The sequence below is a fragment of the Ovis canadensis genome, chromosome 3 (assembly GCF_042477335.2).
Source record: "Ovis canadensis isolate MfBH-ARS-UI-01 breed Bighorn chromosome 3, ARS-UI_OviCan_v2, whole genome shotgun sequence".
Taxonomy (NCBI): domain Eukaryota; kingdom Metazoa; phylum Chordata; class Mammalia; order Artiodactyla; family Bovidae; genus Ovis; species Ovis canadensis.
Window position 1 is genome coordinate 224,373,289 of NC_091247.1, and position 22,658 is coordinate 224,395,946.

Sequence of the window (22,658 nt, forward strand, 5' to 3'; positions counted from 1 at the left end):
TTCACAGGGGCTGTTCCATTTTTCTTGACATTCTAAGCGCCCGGGGGACAGGGACCAAACCAGTCTGAAGGGCTTCTTCACAGCTCCGGACACACGGCAGAGGTACAGTTCCCCTCACCTCTTGCCTGACAGCTATACTGTCCTCCTCCCTGATTTCCTGCTGCTCCTCTTGCCATCTGTCCACCCCAACTCCCCCGCCCCAAGTCTGTTCTCAACAGTGCAAACCAGTCACATCGTTCTTTGACCTACTGGGCCAACTCACTCTCCAGCTTCAACGTCTCCCACCACCCCCTCTGCTCAAGTTCCATTCAGTCCCTCTGACATTTTCTCACTTGCTGCTGCTCTCTCTGCCTGAAATGCTCTTCTCTCAGATCTGCATTTTGTCACTTAGTTCTCAGATTTGTTTACTGTATTTTGAAATTAATTAAGCGTCTTAGTTGCCACACATAGGATCTTCTTTGTGGTGTGTAGGATCTAGTTCCCTGACCAGGGATAGAACCCAGCCCAGGGCAGTGAAAGCACCAAATCCTAAGAACTAGACCAATCAGGTAATTCCCTGGACTAGGTTCCCCCTAAGGACTTCTGACCCTAAAAATGCCAGCTCTTGGGAAGCAAATATGTCAGCTAAAGCCACCTGCCCTGTGTCTTCTGGAAAGACAGAAACTCTTGCTCTTTTTAAATGTTTTTAATTGAAGGATAATTGCTTTACAATATTGTGATTTCTGCCAACATCAACATGAATCAGCCATGGGTATACACATGTCCCCTCCCTCTTGAACCTCCCTTCCTGCCTCTTACCCCTTCTTGCTTTTTTTAAGCTAGCACATTGGAAAGGGGCAGTGCCTCAATGATGATGTCTCAGCTGGGTGGTGGTGAGAACATGGCCTGGATTCAAGAGCTCAGCCACTCGCCACCTCTGCACCCACTTGCCCATCTGTAAAATGGGACCAGTGCTCACATCTCACATCCATTGTGAGGGGAAGGTGCTCACTCCAATTGACCTGACTGAACCCGCAGACACTCACCACCAAGCTGATATGTCTGGTCTTATCAGGGGTCATTCAGAGAGCTGTCCATCCACCCCAACACTTGCTCAGTGAGGTGATGGTAACAAGGTGGGGAGAGATCCCCGGGGCCACAGACCCAGCCTACAGCCAAACTGAAACCAGAAGTGGACCCTTCTTGTGAGGTGGATGTCCTCTGAGGCCCCAGCACACCAGGCTTCTGAGCCTTTCTCCACCCCCAACCACGAGGTGACCTTAGGCTAGTCAAGCTCTCTCTGGGCTTTCTCCACCTTTATAGTCCAGTGGTGAGTCATAGATTCTTCCCTGCTCTCATCACTTTTTACCAGGAGGCGTAGAGCCGAGCAAGGGCAGCATGTCTAGACTCAGCAAAGCTAAGCTCAGAGGGAGACAGAAGCAGCAGCAGCCTGAAGTTGCTTCACGTTGGCTTCAGACTCAGACCCTCAAGCAGCACACAAATGCAGCAGGCAGAAGTGAGTTTATTGCATTAGAAAAAATACCAAAGAAAACCAGCAAACACCTCCATACTAGACACAATTATTAGCTTGACTTCAAGGGTGGAAAGGAATTCCCAAGGTACAAACTTTATTTCTGGGAGGGGGGTGACAGTTTCATCCCCTCTCCTCCCCCCCTGCCCCTTTAGACCCATGGGCGTCGATGGGGGCGTCCCACTGTGATACAATCACACACGCCTCCTCTCTCATTCCGCTTGCCTGTGTGTGCCCAGGTGGAGCAGCTGGTCACAAGCAGCAGGCTCCTGAGGTTCTGGGATACAAAGAAATGTGAGGATGGGGTTGGGGGTCCTAGCCTGAGCCTGGGCTTCCAGTTAGTGACAGTGGGACTAGGGTGGGGGAGGGAAGGTTTGCCTTCCTGCAGAGCTGAGGGGAAGGCTTACTGCTCCCTCCATGTCCCCAGCAAGCCCTAAGGCACAGGCTTTGGCACAAATGGCTGTTGCGCATGAAGGGCGATTTTCCGTGAACCGAAGGTCTCAAAGTCTCTCAGGGGAGCAGCTCAGGCTGACTTCGTGGTACGGCCCTGAGTCTGGAGGTGACTACTAGGAGGAGAGAAATCAACTGAGCCCGGATGTGGGGGAGGACAGAGAAGAGGAGGAGCTTGTGAGGCCCATCATGCTCTGGCCAGAGCACAGCGCCCTGGGCAGAGGGGTCTGGAGCAGGCGCCTGGAAGAGAGAGGGCTGGGCAAGGCGAGCTGAAAAAAGGAGAGCACCTGGCTGCGCAGCAGAGCCGTGGCCTCCACCAGCATGCTGCCCTCCCAGAAGGAACCCGGCCTGACACGCGTTCTCCACAGGCCAGTTCTGCCAGTCGGTCCACATTGAATAGCAGCCCTACTAGTTTCTGCTCTGACGTATCATTACCACGCACACTGGCAAATCAGTGGGTCTTGAGGATTAAAGTGCTCACTGGTTTAGCTCCCAATCTTAAAAGTTCCAAAATGTCACTTGATAGCACAGCTCATCATCCTGGACGTGCCCTGCTCAGGTCACAGGCAAACACTAAGGCAGAGGAACATCTTTTCCTCCAGCTGAGACCTGATGACGCCAGCTGCCATGATAACGGCAGAGATGGGAGATGAGGCCAGACGTGAGCAGCAGCTCTTTGGAAAGGAAAGGCAGCTGCTGCAGGCCAGACCCCAGGAGAGAGAGGGTAATTCAAGTCTAAGAACTGGTGGGAGCCGCGGCAGGAGGGGCCCATGGAGGCCAGGGCTGGGGCTCAGGCACCAAGGAGCTCTGAGTTCTCCACATCCACTCTCCCAACTTAAGGGCTCACAGGAAGCAAGAGAATCTGAAAGCCTCTCCAGGTTAGAAACTTCCAGATTGTTCCCTGCCTTGAAGCTCCTGGCCAACAGCCCTTTATGAAAATGGCCACTCACACCCTCCATCTTGCTTCCTTCAAGTCAGGACACCAGAAATAACACGTGCCTTCAAAACACATTTAGGATACTATAAAAGTCCCTATCAGAAATAACTCTACATTTTCTTGCCACCTTGATTCTGCATTATTATGCTTTCTACATCAGGGACATCTTCCAAGAGCAGGGAATCATTTCCTCTTGGTCCCTAGCTGAATACTGCATATTGGTCTGGGTGGGGTGGGTACAATGACTGTCAATAACCTACATTATTACTTGCAGACAAAAGGCCTGGGTCTCTGCTGCTCCAGACCTTCATTAACTGTGACAGGTCAGCTACACGGAGGGAGAGCAGACTGTAGACAGCAAGGCAAGCTCTCCTAGAGCGATGTCAGAGGACTGGCCATCAGTCTAGGCGGAAGGGGGCATGGCTTTATCCTGTTTCCTCTGGACTGGCACTTGCTGTTACTCTCGCCGCATCCTGAGGCTTTTGGTTGCTCCAGTCCAGGCCCCCTGGCCTTGCTGGGGGAGGGGAGGGAAGGCGAGAGAGATCGTGGCTAGAGTTCACTTAGGTTGGGTGAATTTCCCTGAAACTGGCCCCATGTGCACCAATCCTTTGGTTCATTTCATGGTGGCGAGTAACCACTTCCAGGTCACGGATAATGTGAAACTCACCTGGGTCCCACAGCAGGTGGCAACCTGGGTGGAGCATGGGCATTCTCTACAAGGAGGTTCTGGGCTGGGTCTCCCCCAAACGGTGCCTCTTGCTTAAACAAAGCCCCTCCCTTTCTCCAGTGGGGAGGACGCTTAGGAAGCAGCGTCAAAAGTGAACTCACAGACAAGAGAGCCTTAATAAATTAGTATAATACTATTAGAAGGGATGGCATTTTGTTCTGTGTCTTAGCAGCTGTGTCCTACATGCAGCCTGGTGACTTCCTTCCCTGGGAAATTTAAAAAGCCGTCCCCTGGTTGTTAGCTCTGATGTAAAATTATAAAATAGAAATCTGGTAGGGTTTGTTTTGTTTAAAAAGGAAAAGCCCTGGTGAGGCAGGGCGGTCCCATGCAGTCCGGTTAGCTCTGGCCATTGGGTCGGCCCACCGGGCTCCCTCCGGGAGGCTGGATCGCAATGGAGTCCAGGAAGGGCCTCAGGGCCTGTCCGAAGGGCCTGCGGAGAGAAGAGACACGGGTGCTCGGGTGGGCTTGTGAAATGAGAAAGTCAGAAATGAGGAAGGCACACAGTTGGACTTCGGGGGGACTGGGGTCTTCTGGGGGTATCGGCAGTACTCAGGAAAAGTGACAGGTGCAGGCTGTCAGAAGGTGTTGATGCCACTGCCCAGTTTGCTCTCAGAGTAGCTTAGCTGGAAAAAAGACTGCAGACACTGTAGTTTTAAGACACTTTCCAGGACTTCCCAGGTGGTCCAATGGTTAAGACCCCCTGTTTCCAATGCAGGGGATGTGGGTTTGATCCCTGGTTGGGGAACTAAGATCCCACATGCTGTGTGGCACAGCCAAAAATAAAAAAAAGAGACTTTCCAAGATTACTACAACTTTAAATTGGGTTGCCTGCAAAATATCTCAGTTATTGGCTTTCTTTTTTCTTCAGTGGCTCCTGCCATTTTTGAAAACCATCCCTGAATTCAAAGGAAGTGAAAAATTCTAAAGCATAAACAGAGGAAACCAAGAAATAGTAAGCCTAATTCAGACAAGTCCAGGAACTCCATGCATCAAATAATAACAGCGAGAACACTCCAGCTACTCAGGGCCCATAACCTAGATCCTGCTGTGGGGTTTAACACGCCCACTAAGGAGTAGGAAGGCAGGGCCAGGGACATGGGGCTCTCCTCGCTGGCTGGACACTGACAACAGCCTTGTTTCCTGAGGGGTTCTGACTCAGGTGTGAAGGATAGCTCACCTTGCTGAGCCTGCTAAACTTGTCAGGATCTCTGCTGGACAGGTCCTCAGTTCAGAGTAACTGAGTCAGAGTCAGGAAATGGGCCTGGTCGTGCAGTGGGCAGAGGCTGCCTGAACGTAAGGGGACGGAGGGGTACGATGGCACTGAGTATGCATGTCCCCTGAAAGGACACTGCCTGGATGGTGGTCACAGAGCTTGGACCACATCAGGGTGGGAGGGGCTACAGAGTGTTTTTGAAGAAAACATCTACTGAGGGCTGTCTCTGTGCTACGAGGTACGAGGTTGACTGGGAGGTTGTCTTTGAGGACGTCAAAGACCTCAAGGTGCAAGGGAAGAAAGACTGACAGTTTCAAAACAAGTCCCCGAACTAATTCTCCGACTTACTCTGCTCGTCCATCTAAACTGCCTTTTAACTGGGCACTTCTGGGGAGTGGCAAGCTTCATGTACAATGGGAAAGACAGATGCCAGGATTCTGTACAAACACTGGGGCCGGCGTCAAGTGGGTTTCTAAGCTCTGCAGTTGCACTCAGGCCACCCTCAGGAGGAGGGTGAAGGTAACACAGGTGAACCTCCGAGAGCAGAAAGGATGGTGGCCTTCCAAGGCAGGAGCTGCCATCACGACATCCCACCCAGCCTGGCAGGATTCGGGGTCGGGGCGGTGATGGGGAAGGAGGTGGATGTGGGCCAGAGGAGAGACCTTGTGTGAGTGGGGACTTCGAAGGCAGAGGCAGAGACAGAGGCCACTTACGTGGAGAGAATTTCAGAGGGAAGGTCAGTGATGTAAGAAGGGATCTTCCGCCCGGTTAGGAACTGTGCCACTTCGTTGCTGAAGGTGTTACAGTTGTTCTCAAAGATGTTGTAGGCCTCACTTCTGCACATTATGAGAAAGGTTTGGGACACAGATATGAGTCAGTAAGCGTGTACATGAAACTGAAATCAGGCAATGGGAGGGCGACCATAGCTGAATCTGAGGACAGGGAATTCCTTTCCTGCACTCCCAAAGCAGAGCCTGGTTTGCCACTCTGGGTATTTAAAGGGAAGAATGAAATAAAAACATATGGCTCCTCCATTTCAGGAGAATCTTTGCATTCACAAAAGCCGAGCTCCGGGGTTAGAATTTTAACACTTGAAACTGACTCAAGCTTCGGTAAGAGAAAACCTGCTCCAGTGTATTTCATCCCAACCTCTCTACAAACCCTGTTTCTGATTTTCAGGACAAAATACTTGGTTGAGAGCAGCATGTGCTGAAATAGCAGCAGCTGCTTTTAATCAGAAGGAATAAATAGCTCTTTCTTCCCTCCAAGTTTCAGCAGTAGGTGTGCTGGATGGAACAGCAGCCTTGGAGGCAGTGCTGAGCTCTTTTTGTGGCACAGTAGCTCCTTTCCCATCCTACCTGTTCAGCAAATACTGGGCCAGACCTTGGGCTGAGTGCTCTGGGGGAAATTACCTGGTGGCTGCCATCTGGGGGCCAATTATCTAGTAGGGGAGATGGACACAACTACCGTCTCCCCTGTTCTCCACTCACCGGAACAGAGATTCCCCAAGGGAGGACAGGTACTCCAGAAAGATTTCTTCTGTGACTTCTGTGCTCCCAACATCAACCACAGAATCTGGGGGCCCAAGCAAAGTCCTTCCCTACAAGAGCCAACCCAAAGAAAGCCAGTAAGTCACTCCCTCTGCTGAATTTTTTTCCTTGCCATGAAGACCACAAATGCTCTGCTCCAACAACTTCTATCTTTCAGAGCACCTGGGGCAGAGGAAGACTTATTTCCTCTTTGTGTCAAGGCTACAACAGCCTAGAGGCTCCTGGAGACTGTCTGTGGCTGTGGGCTGACAACGTGGCTGAGAAGTCGGGTGTCCGGTTTCTGGTGGGGCCCTGGGAAGCTAAGTCTTCTGCAGGTCAGACTCCTGATACTGTCCACTCCTTCAGTGGATAGACACAGAAACCCAGAGCCTGCAGTCTCCCTTTGTTCCCAGCAGGCCTAGTCACGAGGGCTGAGCAGGACAGCCAGAAATGGCTCACACCTGGCGGCCATCGTTCCATGCCCATATTCATCATGGACGCAGCCAGCTTTTCATATGACACACTTGCTTCCCCCGTAACACTGGGAAAACGTGAAGAACTGTGAGAAAGCTGGCAGATATTTCCACGATTCAGTTCCTTTATCTGTGAGGCTAATTTAACCAGGTGATAGGGTTTTCCCCTGGCAAGGGAGTTACTGGCCCCTGAAAGGCCTACCAAAACCCCTCAGCCATGGGTTAACAGACTGCTGTGCCATCTATGGGGTCACACAGGGTCGAACACGACTGAAGTGACTTAGCAGTAGCAGTAGCAGATACAAGGAGAGACTGAGGCCCTGGGGGAACCAGCCGAGGGGAAAGCAACAGGATCAGTGGGGAGGAGAGGGCTGGGAATGGGCTGGGGAGTAAGGGAGCGCACTTCAGAGCAGCGCTCCTCGAAAAGATCACAAATTCATGCAATAGCTCTTGAGCACCCACTGTGTGCCTGACAAGATTTGAGGGGAAAGCGTGGTGAGCAGATTACTATAGTCAGAGGTGCAAGAGACCAAAAGGTCACTATTTGACCCACTACTCTTCACTAGTATAACAAATATGTTATTGAGAACCTACTACACGCCAGGCCTTATGCAAGGCACAGGAGGTATGTGGACAAAACAGATGAGATTCTTGTCCACGTGGCGCTTACGTCTAGTAGTAAAGGCAAACCAATGTATAATTGGACTTCCCTGTGGCTCAGGTGGTAAAGCCTCTGTCTACAATGCGGGAGACCCGGGTTCGAGCCCTGGGTTGGGAAGATTCCCTGGAGAAGGAAATGGCAATCCACTCCAGTACTATTGCCTAGAAAATCCCATGGACAGAGGAGCCTGGCAGGCTGCAGTCTATGGGACTGCAAAGAGTCGGACACAACTGAGCGACTTCCCTCCAATGTATAATTATGAGCTGTGATAAGGGTCTTGTTGGAAAAAGTACAGAATGCCATTAGTACATAAAACAGGGGAACTTCCCGGTCCAAAAGGTCAGAGAAGACTTGTCTAAGAAAGTGACAGTGAGCTCACCTGGAGGATGGAGAGAGTTAACCCAGTGAAGGATCAGGGCGGTGGGCTGATGTCAGAGGACAGGTTTAAATGTCCAAGGTGTTCAAGGAATGAGAAGGGGGGGGAGGGTAAGGGTGGTGAAGGGCACAACCTGCAAAGGGGCTAACTAGAGAGAGGGAGCGAGCCCAGATCGGATGGGGCCTTGGAGGCTATGCTGAGCTTTCTGGGTTTTATTCTGAGAGCAGTGGGGAGAGTTCTGATTTAAGCAGGGGAATGCCATGATCAGAGTTGGATTTTGAAAAGATTGCTTTGCCATCTGTACAGAGAACTGACTGAGAAGGAAGAGCAGATGTGCTGCTGTGGTCCAGGCTAGAAATGAGGGTGACTGGATTAAGGTGAAAATTCCGGAGAAATGAGAAGAGATGAAGAGGGACAGACTGCTTTGAGATACACTTACAAGGTGGAACTGAATTGGGCTTAATGAAGGACTTGTTATAGGAGGTGGGGAGCCAGTAGAAGGGAGAAATAAGACATGACATCCCATTTATGAGTATCAAAATGAATGTTTTTTTGGTCTTTGCTTGAGTACCTCCTGGGACAACCCTTAGATAGCCCAGACAGGAATTTTCTGGGGAAAGGACATGGGATTTGGAGTCAGAGAAACCCGAGTTAAGCACCAGTGCTGCAACCGGCTGCGTCTTTGGGCACCTCGCTTTCTCTCTCAGCGCCCTCACCAGCTTCACAGTGACTGAGTTCATGCCAGGACAGAGGCACTGAGCTGGTAATGGTGACAGAAGAGCGAGACGGTCTCAGCTTACAAGGCGCGCACGGGGCTCCCTGTGGAGACTCAGCAACGGCCCGTTTCACCATCACACGCCCAACGTGACAGAGGAACCACGAATGCCAGGGGAGCAGAGGGGGCAGCTGGCTGGCACATCTGGGAAGGGTATTCTTGAACTGAGACTTGAGGTCATCATGAAGAAGCACGCCACAGGGCTACCTACACTGGCTAGATGCCAGAACTACGGAGGACAGCAAGGTTCCTGGACCAGGGGAACTCCCAGGAACCTGGGATGGTGGACGGGGTGGGGGCACTCACTGGCGGACAGCTGGAGATGCCGCCACTGCCGAAGAAGAACTCATCCTTGTGCACGACTATGGAGGTGTGCCTGCAACGCAGAGAAGAGGCAGAATGAGCCAGATGGCTTAAAATTGGTCTGAGGAAAAGCAAACACCACCCTGCTGTAAGAGTAATTTCTGCCTCAGGATATGACTTACAAGGTCAACGGCTTTATAATCCTAACCAAACAAAGGTAAGATAAACATCATAGATCAGTTTCCCAGCGTTGGCACTAGTGACATTTGGCGCTGGCTAATCCTTTGTTGTGGGGGCTGGCCTGTGCATTCTAGAAGGTTTAGCAGATCGTGGTCTGTTCCCACTAGATGGCACTAGCATTCCTCATGCCCTTTGTGGTTATAACATGTCTGCAGACGCCACCCACGTTCTCCTCGTGGCAGAAACGTCCCTTTTTGAGAACCATTGCTGTGGATCATGTGAGCGAAGGGGAGTCCTGAGAGTCACCCCACCATTAACAAATCAATACTGAAATAAAGCTCTGCAGACCAAGATGTGTTTTCAGACTTTTCATATGAGATCAGGTGTGTTCAGGGTGGTATGGCTATAGATTATTCCCAGACTTTTCAAACTAACAGGAGTAGTTAACCTGGACCACGTTGAGGGAAAGACCAGATGGTGTTCAGTGTGGACCTATTTCAAGTAAAGGTGCTCATATTACTTCTTGGTCCCGGTCAAACAAAGTGATGGTCATCTGGTCAACCAAAATGTCAGTAGGCTCTAGGATCCAGTCAGAACTCTGACCTACGCTTTCCTCAGAAATGGAACAGAGCCCAGCCATCATCCTGTGTCTGACAGACCAATGAAGTTGCGTTTTAAGACCCATGTGGGGTCCTCATGACTTCTACAGTTAGAAAACTTGGCCAGGGGTGGGCATACATCATTCTGCCTTTCCTTAGGACAGGTGAAATATCTGCACCACTGATATTTTTAGCTGGATAATTCTTCATTGTGGAGGGGTGTCCTGTGCATTGCAGGATGTTTACGGCAGCAACCCTGGCCTCCACCCATCCACCCTAAACGTCTCACTCAAGACACTGGTAACTTCTGGCTGGGAACCACTGCGTTAGAACGTGAAGATTTGTGGCTTAGAGAGCTAAGTTTCAAACTGGAAGCCACAGACTGAAACCTGAAATGCATGATGCTGTTTGGTTTCATAAACCAGCCAATGTAAGGAGCCCCACGCAACTTACCAGATGCCTTCCAGTTGTTTCCCTGAGGAGAAAAAAAAAGAGAGAGAGATTTAGCCACTTGGGACTAGACTAACTTGGGACTTTTGCCCCCCAGCCAGAGCAAATTCAGATCATCAGAGGAACCCATTATAAACCTCTTGGGGGATCTCTGATAAGGTCCTTAGGTTGTGACATAATATGTCGTGTTAAATAAGTTGAAAAGTAATCAGAATCCTTAAGCAGAATTCAAGCAGAAACACTGGTATTGATGTACCCTTTTTTGTTTTTTTAATTTGTGCCAAGTCTTAGCTGCAGCATGAGGGATCTAGTTCCCTGACCAGGGATAGAATTCGGGGCCGCTGCATTGGGAGTGTAGAGTCTTAGCCACTGGACCACCAGGGAAGTCCGATGTACCCAATTTTACGTCTGCTTTTCTTTCTCCTTTAGGGTCAATTCAACTCTATCTTTTTAATTTCTGTCTCATCTACAGAGACAAAGTACAACAAGAGTATAGAAGAGCTACTGTCCACTTCTTCACTGAGCATATGTGAGGTGAAATCCCCTAGAAAATAAGAATGAACTCTGAGGACGCCATCCATTTGACCAGCCATGTATTCTGTGCCTCTAGACCTCTATGTGCCAGAAGTGATGAGAGATACGGAAATGCAAGTACGAAATGCAAGTTCTGCCTTTAAGGAGCCCAAAGTCAAAAGGAAAGAGAGCCACACGTAACTAACACATAATGCTGATAGGCTCCTTAATAGAAGTAAACGTAATAAAGGTAACCTTCAGAGCTGCAATTTAACCAGCGAACAAACAGGCAGGGAGTGGACATTTCTGCCAGAGGGAACAGCACATGCAGACACAGAGCTATGAAAACGACTAAGGCAGGGGACAGCAGAGGGGGCAGTGATGGCGGGAAGAGGACAAGTGGCGGGGGTGCGGGGAGAAGAGAGCAAAGCTGCACGGGAGGCCGCCCCACACTGCAGGGCATGGCGGGTGCGAGGCAGCACAGGGCCTCTACCAGACCCGGTTTTCAAATGATAACTGTTATCTTCCAAGAGAGAACTATAGGAACAGAAGATGTATTGGAGGGAAGAGAGCTGAGAGAATAGACTGAGGAGGTCTGTGCAGTAAGCCACGGGAGATGTAGGAGTGCCAAGGATAAAGAGGAAGCATGGTGAAGGACACGAGAGCGTGATCGAACATCACTCACCCACCTCTGGTTATCATTTCAGGGTAACTGTTTACTGAGTGCTAAGCAAAGAGTGCTTACTTTTGCTTTCAGTGCTTCGGTGTTTGCCCTGTGACTTTCTAAAGGATGAAACTAGGCCTTGTACAGAAGGGGAGCTGATATGATTACACTTTTCCCTTTGCCTAACCTGCAATATCTTGCCCTTCAAGCAAACTTAAAACAGATAACCTTAGCCTAATTTTCTTTTTTTTGGAAGAGACGAAAGAAACCATGGCTCCTCCATGACAACTACTGATGACTCAGCATCGTGTCATTAAAGAATATGGCATAGGACTTCCCTGCAGTCCAGTGGTTAAGACTCTGCCTTCCAATGCAGGAGGTACAAGTTCAATCCCTGGTCAGGGAGCTAAAATCCCACACGCTTCGTGGCCAAAAAAACATTAAAAATGTGAATAATACTGTAACAAATTAAAGACTTTAAAAATAGTTCATAAAAAAAAAAATATGGCGTAAGTTCAGATCTGAGCTTTTCCCTTTGCTAGAGGTGGATCCTGGGCAAGTTTACTCAACCTGAGCTGAAGTTTCATCAATACAAAGTTGCTGTAATCAGTAATGATTGTTGGTGTAAAGCATAATAGCGTGTGGGACACAGAATTCTGATAAATGGAGATACTGGATATAATTTTTTAAAAAGATCAAAGAAATTCCACTTCAGGGTTGATAGGCAAGATCTAAGAACAGATTTCAGTATCCATCAGATTAGTCCGAAATCTTGTATTACATGTAATCATTTTACCCTTTGCTGTTAGTGCTGTGAGGCTAAATGAAATAACAAAGGAAAACAAAATGTAGCAGAGTTCTTCTGCCTCTAGAGACCAGTCTGCTTTTCACTAGGAGACGGGCTGCTTTGACCACAAGGTCACAAATGGGACGGAGGGATTCTGGCCCAGGGTTTTGGGGACTGTGGGGCAGGCTCTGCCTTGATCCAAACTGAGCTGAAATTCCAGAGATGGATCAGAAACAGAAATGGATGCCAAAAGGAAGTGATAACCCATTTAGGACAGGCACTGAGTTGGATTCTTCATCTCTTCCAGCCGACTCTAGGAGACTAAAAGACCACACTCTTCCTTTCACAATGTGTAAAGTGGAGAGACTAAGTTGCCTTTTAAATCGAGCTGGTCTACTCTTCTGGACTGACACATAAGAAAACAGCTTATTGTCTAAATGGCAGCAATCTGATGTTTATTTCCTTGGAGACATGCAATGACGCATGAAACTGGACAGATAAGGGATCCTGCTTTCTCCTGGGTGATCCTGCTCTCATCTACTCTGGGAAGAACACTATACTTACAAGAAAGGAAGTACAGTGTAGTAAAGAAGAACACAGGTTCTGAGAATTCCCTGCTGGTCTGATGGTTAGGACTCTGCACTTTCACTGCCCAGGGCCTGGGTTTGGTCCCTCGTTGGGGAACTAGGATCCTGCAAGCTGAATGGTATGGCTAACATTTTTTAAAAAGAATAAAAAAAGAGAACACAGATTTTAGTGTGGACAGGGCAGGTCTGAATCTTATCAGTTCACTCAGTGAATCAATGTTTATTAAGTGACTATTATACTTCAGGTTATGTTCTTGGCATTAAGGATACGTCACAATGCAAAGGAGACAAAAGAAAAACAAACTCCTTCAATGCATTCACAGGGTGGTGAGATAGGACAGTCAATAAATAATACTAATAAGCATAATAAACCACAGTAGGCTAACAATAATGAGTGATAAAAATAAGAGCAGGATAAGGGAGACTGGGCATTTCAGGGACGGCCAGGGTGGGCCTATTTGAGAAGGTGACATTTGAGCAAAGGCCTGAAGGAGGCAAGGGAGGGAGCCATGCAGAGGCAGGACACGCTAGGTGTACCCGAGGGGCCTTCAGGAGGCCAGTGTGGCTAAAGTGGGTGAGAGGAGCAAAGCAGGGGATGAACAGAAATAATGGAGAAGCAGGTCATGTAGATCAACTTGGTGAAGTTGAGAACTTTTCTAAGCCTGAGCTGTCCAGCATGGTAGTCACTGACCACAAGTGGCTTTTAAAATCAAAAGAACAAATTCAGTACTGCATTTCAAGCACTCTCAACAGCCACGTGTGGCTAGCAGTTAGCCATGGGACAGTGCAGATCTAGAACGTTTCCATCACTGCAGGAAGTTCTATGGGTTGGCACTGTGGGAACCTTGGTTTTCGATTCTGTTAGGGAACAAAAGGCATAGTACTAGTGTCCAGCTCATAACATTTCCAAGGTCAAGAGATGACCCATGAAAGAGGCCCAGCAAAGTGCCTGCCACATAATATGTGCCCCGCAAAAAGAATACCTCTTGTTTCTTTTAGGCTTTACAATTTGGAAGTTTTATGGTGGCTCAGACAGTAAAGCGTCTGTCTACAATGCGGGAGACCTGGGTTCGATCCCTGGGTCGGGAAGATCCACTGGAGAAGGAAACGGCAATCCACTCCAGTACTATTGCCTGGAAAATCCCATGGACAGATGAGCCTGATAAGTTACAGTCCATGAGGTCGCAAAGAGTCGGACACGACTGAGCAACTTCACTTACTTACTTCACTTATGGCTGCTTTCACAGCACCTTGGTAAAAAAACTACCTACTTATAGGTCTTTCCCCCTCGTTAGACTATAATGGTCTCAAGGACAAGGGCCATGCTTATGCACCTTTGTGATTCCAGGGCTGAGCAAAGAACCTGGATCAGCGATATTACATGCACAGCTGCGGTGGCTGACACAAGGTGCTAATGAGGCCAGAGTTCTTAACCTCAATCTTGGCTGCCCTGGCTTGTTATTCAGATGACTCTGCAACCCTGGCATGTTGCACCCTGCTTCTGCCTTCTCAGATGCCCGTGCTCAATGACCCAGGAGGACAGGTGGCAGGTCCAGGTGCACTGGTTCAAACCCAATCCTACTAAAATACTGGGTTTTTGGTGTGAGGCCTCAGAGACCTTCCTGCCACTTATTTTTACACCTGAAAAATTATGCAAAGTTGTGGGATACAAGTCCTACTTCATTCTCCTTGATATTCTCTGTACTGTTCATTGAACTCAACTGTAAGCTGGACATTATGCATGTGTGTATGCCAAGTTGCTTCAGTCCTGTCTGACTCTTTGCGATCCAGCGGACTACAGCGTGCCAGGCTCCTCTGTCCATGGGCTTCTCCAGGCTAGAATACTGGGGTGGGACTGCCATGCCCTCTTCCAGGGGATCTTTCCAACCCAGGGATCGAACTCACATCTCCTGCGGCTCCTGCATTGCAGGCAGACTCTGTGCGCTGAGGCACTGGAGAAGCCCCAACCTGGACATACTTCCTCTTTATTCAACCACATCAAGGTATGCTTAAGATCCCATCCACCCATAGGATGGTGATAGAAACTATACAAAAAAAGATCCTCTTATTTATCCTTCTGTCATTTATCAATCCATCTATCAAACACCTAGAACCAACAACTTAAAATGGATTGAGTGGATTCACATCCTTTCTTAAAGTGCTTCATAGTTATCCTTATTCCCACCTCTTTACATAGTGGAGTGGGACAAATATTTATTAACATCATTTCACACAGGTAAATAAAAATGCATGATTTGTCCAGTGTAAAGAGGGGAAAAAAAGGGATATGACCATGTACTTGTTAGAGCAGCTCAGGTAGAAATGTAATGTTAGCTGCCCCATAAATGTAACATTAGCTTGTCCTCATGGCGCTCTCATGAAGACAAGAACCAGGGTCATGGCCTCCTCTGGGGGTGACCAGCATTGGAAAGTGGGACTGGAGTGATTTTTAAATTTTTTCGTTCAGACTGAGACACAGTAGGTGAGTAGGTGGTGAGGGTTTGAGACTGAATCAGGGCACAAGGCCACTGGGGGATGTGAATTAGATTCAGTGGCTATAAGCACACTACAGAAAAGCAGACTGTTTTCCCACTAGGACTTCCTCAGCAAGCTGCAGAGTGTGTGGGTCAGATGGCTGCATGTCTCTAAGCTTGCTGGCACACCCATTGCATTGATTTGGAAGCCTGTGAGGTATGTGCATAGAAACAAATGGAAGCTGTGGACATTAGCCCTGTTTTTCATCATAAACAACAAAGAATGTAGACTGAGGTCCTGATCATAAGAGTGAAGTCAGTATATAAAGCCAAAGAGAACATGTGCCATCTGCCTCCCTCAACGATTAAGGTGGTGGAGCTTGTGTGTATAGACATGCAAGCTGGCAATGGGACACGCTCACCTCGTATACTGCTGGTGCTAAGTAAATGTCTGCTAATAAGCAAGAAGTGGGTGGCAGGGATGGGACTCCAGGGGCAGGCGGCATTAGCTCATGGGTGCAAACTGAAAGTAGCCCAGGCTCACTTTGGGCTTCTCTAGTAGCTCAGTCGGTAAAGAGTCTGCCTGCAATGCAGGAGACCTGGGTTCAACCCCTGGGTTGGGAAGATCCCCTGGAGAAGGAAATGGCAACCCACTCCAGCATTCTTGCCTGGAGAATCCCTGGGACAGAGGAGCCTGGCGGGCTACAGTCGATGCGGTCGCAAGAGTTGGACATGACTGAACAATTGAGCACACTAGCTCACCTCCTAAGTGTCTCTCCACAGGGACAAAGAGCTCTTAACTGGCAATATGTTAATCTGATTTTCCAGATTACCAGCAACGTGAAGGGGTTAACTTAAAAAAAAAAAAATCAGCTTATTCTCTAGATGGTGGTTTAGTCACTGTGTCTGACTCCATGGACTGTAGCCTGCCAGGCGCCTCTGTTCATAGGATTCTCCAGGGGATCTTCCCGACCCAGGAATTGAACCCTGGTCTCCTGCATTGCAGGTAGATTCTTTACTGACTGAGCTATGAGGGCTTCCCTGGTGCCTCAGCTGGTAAAGAATGAGGTGCCTACAATGCAGGAGACCTGGGTTCGATTCCTGGGTTGGAAAGATTCCCCTGAAAAAGGAAATGGCAACCTACTCCAGTATTCTGGCCAGGAGAATTCCATGGACTATACAGTCCATGGGGTTGCAAAGAGTCGGACATGATTGAGCAACTTTCACTATTCTCTAGAACCACTAGGTAAATGTTGAATCTATGTGGGAAAAGGTAAAAAGAAACATTGGTGTATCATAAGTGGACCTCTGGACCTATTTTGTAAAAAAAAAAAAAAAAAAAGCTTATTAGCAGGGGGCTTGCCCCTCCTTAAGGCAGGGAAAGGTCATCACAAAATCAAAATGCAAAACACTGTTAAAAACTGAGAGGTATTTTAATCCTCAGAAAAGGATAGATTTAAAACTACTTAATACTTTAGCTCTAGGAGCCAGTACAGGATTCTTTCTCAGGATAAAAATAGCTAATTTGTGAGTTCTTTTCTTTCAGTACCGAGTGGGTCCCCTCTTAATTATTGCTTGGTGTTATGAGTCAGGCCTTGTAGCAATGCTTGGAAAGATCTGCAACATCCTGTCACTTACGCCGTTTGTATATTTACTGAATTCCAGGGCCTCCCAGGTGGTGCTAGTGATAAAGAATCTGCCTGCCAATGCAGGAGACAAGAGGGTTCGATCCCTAGGTGGGGAAGATCCCCTGGAGAAGGAAATGGCAACCCACTTCAGTATTCTTGCCTGGGAAATCCCATGGACAGAAGAGCCTGGCGGGCTACAGTCCACAGGGTCACAAAGAGTTGGATACAACTAAAGCGACTTAGCACGCACGCACAATCAGGGATTCTTGTCCCCAGTGGAGCTTCTAGTCCAGGTGGGGCTGGGGGAGTGGACACAGATGAGAAAACATGCAATTATAAGATAGAATAAACGCTATTAGAGGAGATCACAGGATGTTATCAGTACTTTATAGAGACACATGACCAAGATTTGAGGGGCAGGGGGATAGGGAAGGCTTCCTGGAGGAAGTGACACTTCAGTTGAGACCTCAAAGATAAGCAGAAGTTATCCAGGCTAAGAGATGGGGAGAGAAAGTATCCCTGGCAGAGAGCACAGCCTTTGAAAAGCCTGGAGGTGAAAAAGAAATGAACAGTTCAGTCCTGTTAGGATGTACAACCATCTTCTCAGACCCTGGGGTTTTGTTAAGACAATCAAGCCATAATGCCTTGAGGATCTACTGGGAGAAACAGTTACTCAGATCATTTTCCCCAGGGCTTAGTTTTCCAGTAGAACCCAGTTGAGAAAGTCTTAAGTAGAGACTGTTCAGGATGTGGGGACAGGTGAGGGTGGAGAGAAAAGCAGGAGGAGGATCATGAAGGGCCTAGTAAGTCACATTCGTTTTTTCATTTTGTCATTAAGAAATGGCAGTTATTACTAAATTAACTCATTGGATGGATATAAAACACACACAATGAAGAATAAAAACCTAAAACAAAGCACAATAGATGGCATTAAAACATTAAATAAAGCCCTTCAGATTTAAACACATTCTGTCTAATCTCTAAGCCTGAGCTTGTCTCAATCATTCCTATAGTCAATATTTACCGACCACCACCTCTGAATGACCACTAGGGAACACACAGGGGAGACAGCGTCCCTGCCTTTCAGGAGCTCGAGGTTCTTGCTGAAGTCTTTCTGGCACATTCAGCCCACAATGGCTTGTCCCATCTTTCAAGGCCTAAAATAATTGTTTCCCCACTCACTTCTTTTTGGCATCTAATCATAATCTCTTTTGGGCTGTTATCTAATGTGGCATATGTACATTATTTTTAACTAAATAAATTCCTCAAGGACAGAGTCTATGTGTTTTATTTTGTTACTATTTGTACTACAGAATTAAGCAAGAAACTGAGCAGTGTAAAATCCCAAATATTCATTAGACTGCATTCTGCCGAGAATATACATTTATATATATTCTATATGTCTAAGTCTTTAAATCTGAGAACAATTTTGAGACAGGCTTGTAAAGAGAAAATAAATGTGATCTTGGAACATGTATATGCAGGCAAAACTTCAGATTGGAAAACAATCAACAAATACAAGAATCCCTTAGCACAATTAAATAAATACACAAACCTCCACATTTATTTTTACGTACTTTAGCACAAAAAGAGGTCAAGGAATTTAAAGAGCAGCCAAAATTATTAAAAGGACAAACTGAAGGACAATCATAATAGCTAATTATCTTAGGCAAATAGTGACCATGAAAAAAAAAGTACAATCAGGCCATCTGCTCGATTAGAAAGTAAGGATATTTCTGGGATCATGTTCATGGTGAGTGAGAGACTGTGGAATAGCAACAGCTTCATGAGAACCAATTCTAGAAGACTGAAAAGGGGACAGGGTAAAACTGTGGCGTCCACACTGTTTCAGGGGACAGCGGAATTACACTGGGCTCTATCTGGTCTAGTCATGACTGTAACAGATTAGATGGGGTCTCATAGTGAGGAAGTGTCACAAGAGCACAACAACTAAATTAAAGAGCCAGGCCACCCCACCTTAAAAAAACAAGATTAAGAGGGCACTGCTGATGAGGTCACACTAGTTCGGGACAATGAAGGCCAGGAGGGATGGTCATAAATCTGTGATTATGATTGGCACACACATTGAACTCAGCTATTTTCCTCATCCAGATTTGAAACACCTGGCCAAAAATGCCTTTATAAACTTGAACGAGGTACCTACTTTACATCAATTATAAAGGAACAGATCACACAAGAGAGGTTGGTATAGCAAAATAACTGAGAACATGAGCTCTGGAAGTCAAGACTGCCTGTGTTCACAGCCCAGCTCTGCTACTTACCAGATGTGACCCGGGGGCAAATTTCTTAATGCCCTTTATCTCACGAATCTCAACTAAAAAATGGAGGTAATAACAGGACGTATCTCACAAAATTGTGGTGAAGAATGTAACACATGAAAATACTCAGGAAACAGAAGGGTCTGGCAAATGGCAAGCGGTCAGTAAGTTCTAGCTATTAATATACTTATAGAATTCATTAAAAAAATCAGGAAAAAAACTAATTTTTTTTAAACATTCAAATATATTAATATTTAGGAATGGGAAATCAATGGATGGCTACTCACAGAATTGGGACACACTCAACTTTAAGGTTAGTGATGTTTGGATGGGATGAACCAGTAAGGCAAAGCCCATTTTCCATGTTTTTAACTCTAGAAAGTAATGATTATCAGCTCTGATAACCCTTTTTTCATTACTTTTACAAAAGGCAGAGAAGCAATATGAGAAAAGGGGATAGAGAAGAGAGAATTAGATTTGCAGGCAAGGTGGTGTTCTCAGAAATACCACTTGCAATCAAAGGTGCCCAATTGATGAAGTTCCAATTTGGCTGAGGTCTTCTAGGATTTCACATCTATTAAAAAAGCTTTCAGATGGGATGGGAAGGAGTCCCAGTATTCCACCTTCAGTTAAGGCACTTTCTTCTTCACCCATTGAACTCCACAAAGGTCTTCTTCCAGTGCCAGGTCAGGCTCTTTTTGCCTCAGGGCCTTGGCAGGTTAATTCTTCTGCCTGGAACCCTGTAACTACCTCACCACCCACCTTATGACTACTTCTTCCTTATCCTTAAATTTCCAACTTAAAAGCCATTACTCCTGATTCTCTTATTTAAAATAGGTCTCTATTCATATTTTTTGTCTCAGCACCTAGTTGGCTTCTTGCACAGCCTAATACTTTTCACAATTTGTAACTGTTTCATATGCTTATTTATTTTTACTGTCTTCCCCACTAAATAGCTCCATGATGGCAGAGAACATCTTTATTCATCACATCATCTTCACTTAATCTTAACATTGACTAGCATATAGCAGGCACTCAATATGTTGAATGAATTATGAACCAATGGCCCTAAGGCCCCTTTCAGCTAAAATCAATAACTATTAGATAATAGAACAGAAAATATCCAGTGTAAAGGTGGAGGCTTTTATGGATGGGCCTAGGAAGTATCGAAGTGACACCTCACTATGATCAAGCTAACTAAATGGCTCCATTCCAAGAGGTTTAGTCAGAACTTGACTGATGTAATATACTAGTGACTATCACCTTCCTCAAACAGTGACTCGGTAAGTTTTGCTTTCAGATTTGCCTTACTCATTTTAACAACTGGAGAACTAGGCCCAAACTTCTAAACATGGATTGGCTACGTAAGAATTATCTGAGGAGCTTATTAAAAAGACAGGTTTCTAGACCAAAACTCCAAAAGATTCTTGTTTAGTATTTGGGTAATAAGGCTCTAGAATCCATATGTTTAAAACTTTGTGGGAATTCCCTGGCATTCCAGTGATTAGGGCTCTGTGCTTTTACTGCGAAGGAAGAGGGGTTCAATCCCTGGTTGCCAAACTAAGATCCCGCAAATCAGCGTGGCCAAAAACAATGCTTATTTTGCAATATATGTATAGTACACAATTCAAAAGATACAAAAAATTTACAGCAAAATCTCCCTTTCATTCCTGTCTCCCAGTCTCAAGTTGCCCTTTTCATAAGTTAACACTGTTAGCAATTTTCTTATGTATTTCTCCAGATCATATTTGCCTAGACAACATGTATTCTTTGTTTCAAACGCCCACCTGCATATAGAAAGAACTATTTCAGTTTCACTTTTTCTATTCCCACTTAACAATATATGCTGGAAAGGAAGGTATCTGTATTTTTAACAAGCATCCTAGGTGATTTCTGATGGAAAGCCAAACAGGAATCACTCAGTGGCCCAGAGTTAGGTTTAAGTTCACCCCACTAATGGGCTTCCCGTATGGCTCCCCCGGTAAAGCGTCTGCCCGCAATGCGGGAGACCCGGGTTCGATTCCTGGGTCCGGAAAGTCCCCTGGAGAAGGAAATGGCAATCCACTCCAGCATTCTTGCCTGGAAACTCCCATGGACTGAAGAGCCTGATAGGCTCCTCGCAAAGAGTCAGACACGACTGAGCGACTTCACTTCATTTCACTCCACTAAAACATGTTAGAAACTCAAAGACACACAAACTCAAAGGTAGCCTTGCTTACATGACCTCTCCCCTCTTGTCTCATGGATACGAATTAAAACATTCTCTAATATCTCCACCTAAGTCAAGAAAAACTAGCCATTCACATGGATGTTCCCCAAATGTTCAGTTTTCAATTCCCATAATCCTTTCCTGCCCAACAGCACCTGAAATCACAAACCGGACTATTCCTAGGTTACACAAGACATTTTGGTATTTGGGTTATAAAAGAGGATTGGTCTCCTCTGAACTGGGACTGGTTTTCTCTCCTGGTAGTTAAGTAGTTTAATGGAGCACAACCGAAAATACTTCCTTCACTAATCACTACTGACCCAATAGCATCCAATACCTCCAACTGCTTTCTCACCATGTGGGCAAAAGCAATTAACTTAGAAACTGTCCAGAAGACCGCATAAAGTCAGGCCGAACTCGGTGAATTCTCGAGTTCGGAAGCCGGGAGATCCCGACTTTCTTCTCTCTCGGGGCGATTGGCGCGGGCCCCGTGCAACACGCTCTAGCCTTCTCTCCCCACCTACCCCAAGGACTGCAGGAAGAGTTTCGCTTTGGCGCGGAGCGAAGGCTCTCCTCCGCAGTGTCCCTTTCACCACGCGGTGCACTGCGCGGAAAGGCATCTCGCCTCCCCTCCGAGGAAGGAGTGTTAAGGGGGCTCCACGAGCGTGTCAGGGCACCCACCGGGACACAGAGCCGGCTTATCCCTCCTCCCAGCTGGAGGGGCTCTGAAGGGCTTGGGGAGGGCGTGACTCCTCCTTCCCCTCTCCCGGGATTCAAACGTGATGACTGCAAAGGGGGGCTTAGGGGGCCCCCACCTCAGACGCACACCTTCGTTCCTCGGGTGTTTCTGCATCCTCTGGGCCTTCCCTTGAGTCATGACCCAGGCCTGGCCCCCTCGGCCGGCCGTCCCGGAGCCCTCTTGCCCGGTTCCCGCCCGCTCCCCACAGCCCCCCTCACCCAACATGATGGGGCTGAGCCGCCGGGCCAGGCCCTTGGACAGGTCGTACACGTAGAGCTTCACCGGATAGAGATTCGGCGGCTCCATCGGGACCCGTGGCGGCGGCGGCCACGAAGTCCCTCAGGCACCCGGCAGCGGCTTGGACCTTCCCGTACCCGACGGGGGAGGGAAGTGGAGGGAACGGGAGACCGAGCCCCGGCCCGGCCTGAGGGGCGGGGAGAGGCCGCCCTGGGCTGCTCGCGCCCCCGCACCCGCCACCGGCAACGACTACTGTGAGGTGACAGAGCGGGGACGGGCACGGTCCGTGCGAAAGACAGCGCGGGGGCGGGGACGTACTTTCGCGCATGTGCGTAGTGTCCTGACGGACGGCGAGGGG

The 22,658-nt window shown here is 47.6% G+C and overlaps 1 protein-coding gene across 1 annotated transcript; it reads right to left on the reverse strand.

Annotated features, from left to right (window-relative positions):
* Window positions 1-1,481: 1,481 nt before the first annotated feature.
* Window positions 1,482-22,637, reverse strand: DESI1 (desumoylating isopeptidase 1). The gene is made up of 6 exons (XM_069586114.1): window positions 22,282-22,637; window positions 10,187-10,208; window positions 8,958-9,027; window positions 6,328-6,437; window positions 5,551-5,673; window positions 1,482-4,054 (listed from the first exon to the last, which is right to left on the reverse strand). The coding sequence occupies exons 1-6, from the start codon at window positions 22,367-22,369 to the stop codon at window positions 3,961-3,963; spliced, it is 507 nt and encodes a 168-aa protein (XP_069442215.1). The 5' UTR covers window positions 22,370-22,637; the 3' UTR covers window positions 1,482-3,960.
* Between the last annotated feature and the right edge of the window lie 21 nt (window positions 22,638-22,658).

Excerpts from the sequence above, each read along its gene's own strand:
- DESI1 (XM_069586114.1), bottom strand. The coding sequence starts at position 22,369 with ATGGAGCCGCCGAATCTCTATCCGGTGAAGCTCTACGTGTACGACCTG. Across the intron at positions 9,028-10,186 it reads AAACAACTGGAAGGCATCTG|GCACACCTCCATAGTCGTGC; the intron begins GTAAGTTGCGTG and ends TCTGCGTTGCAG. Across the intron at positions 5,674-6,327 it reads CTTGGGGAATCTCTGTTCCG|AAGTGAGGCCTACAACATCT; the intron begins GTGAGTGGAGAA and ends CATAATGTGCAG.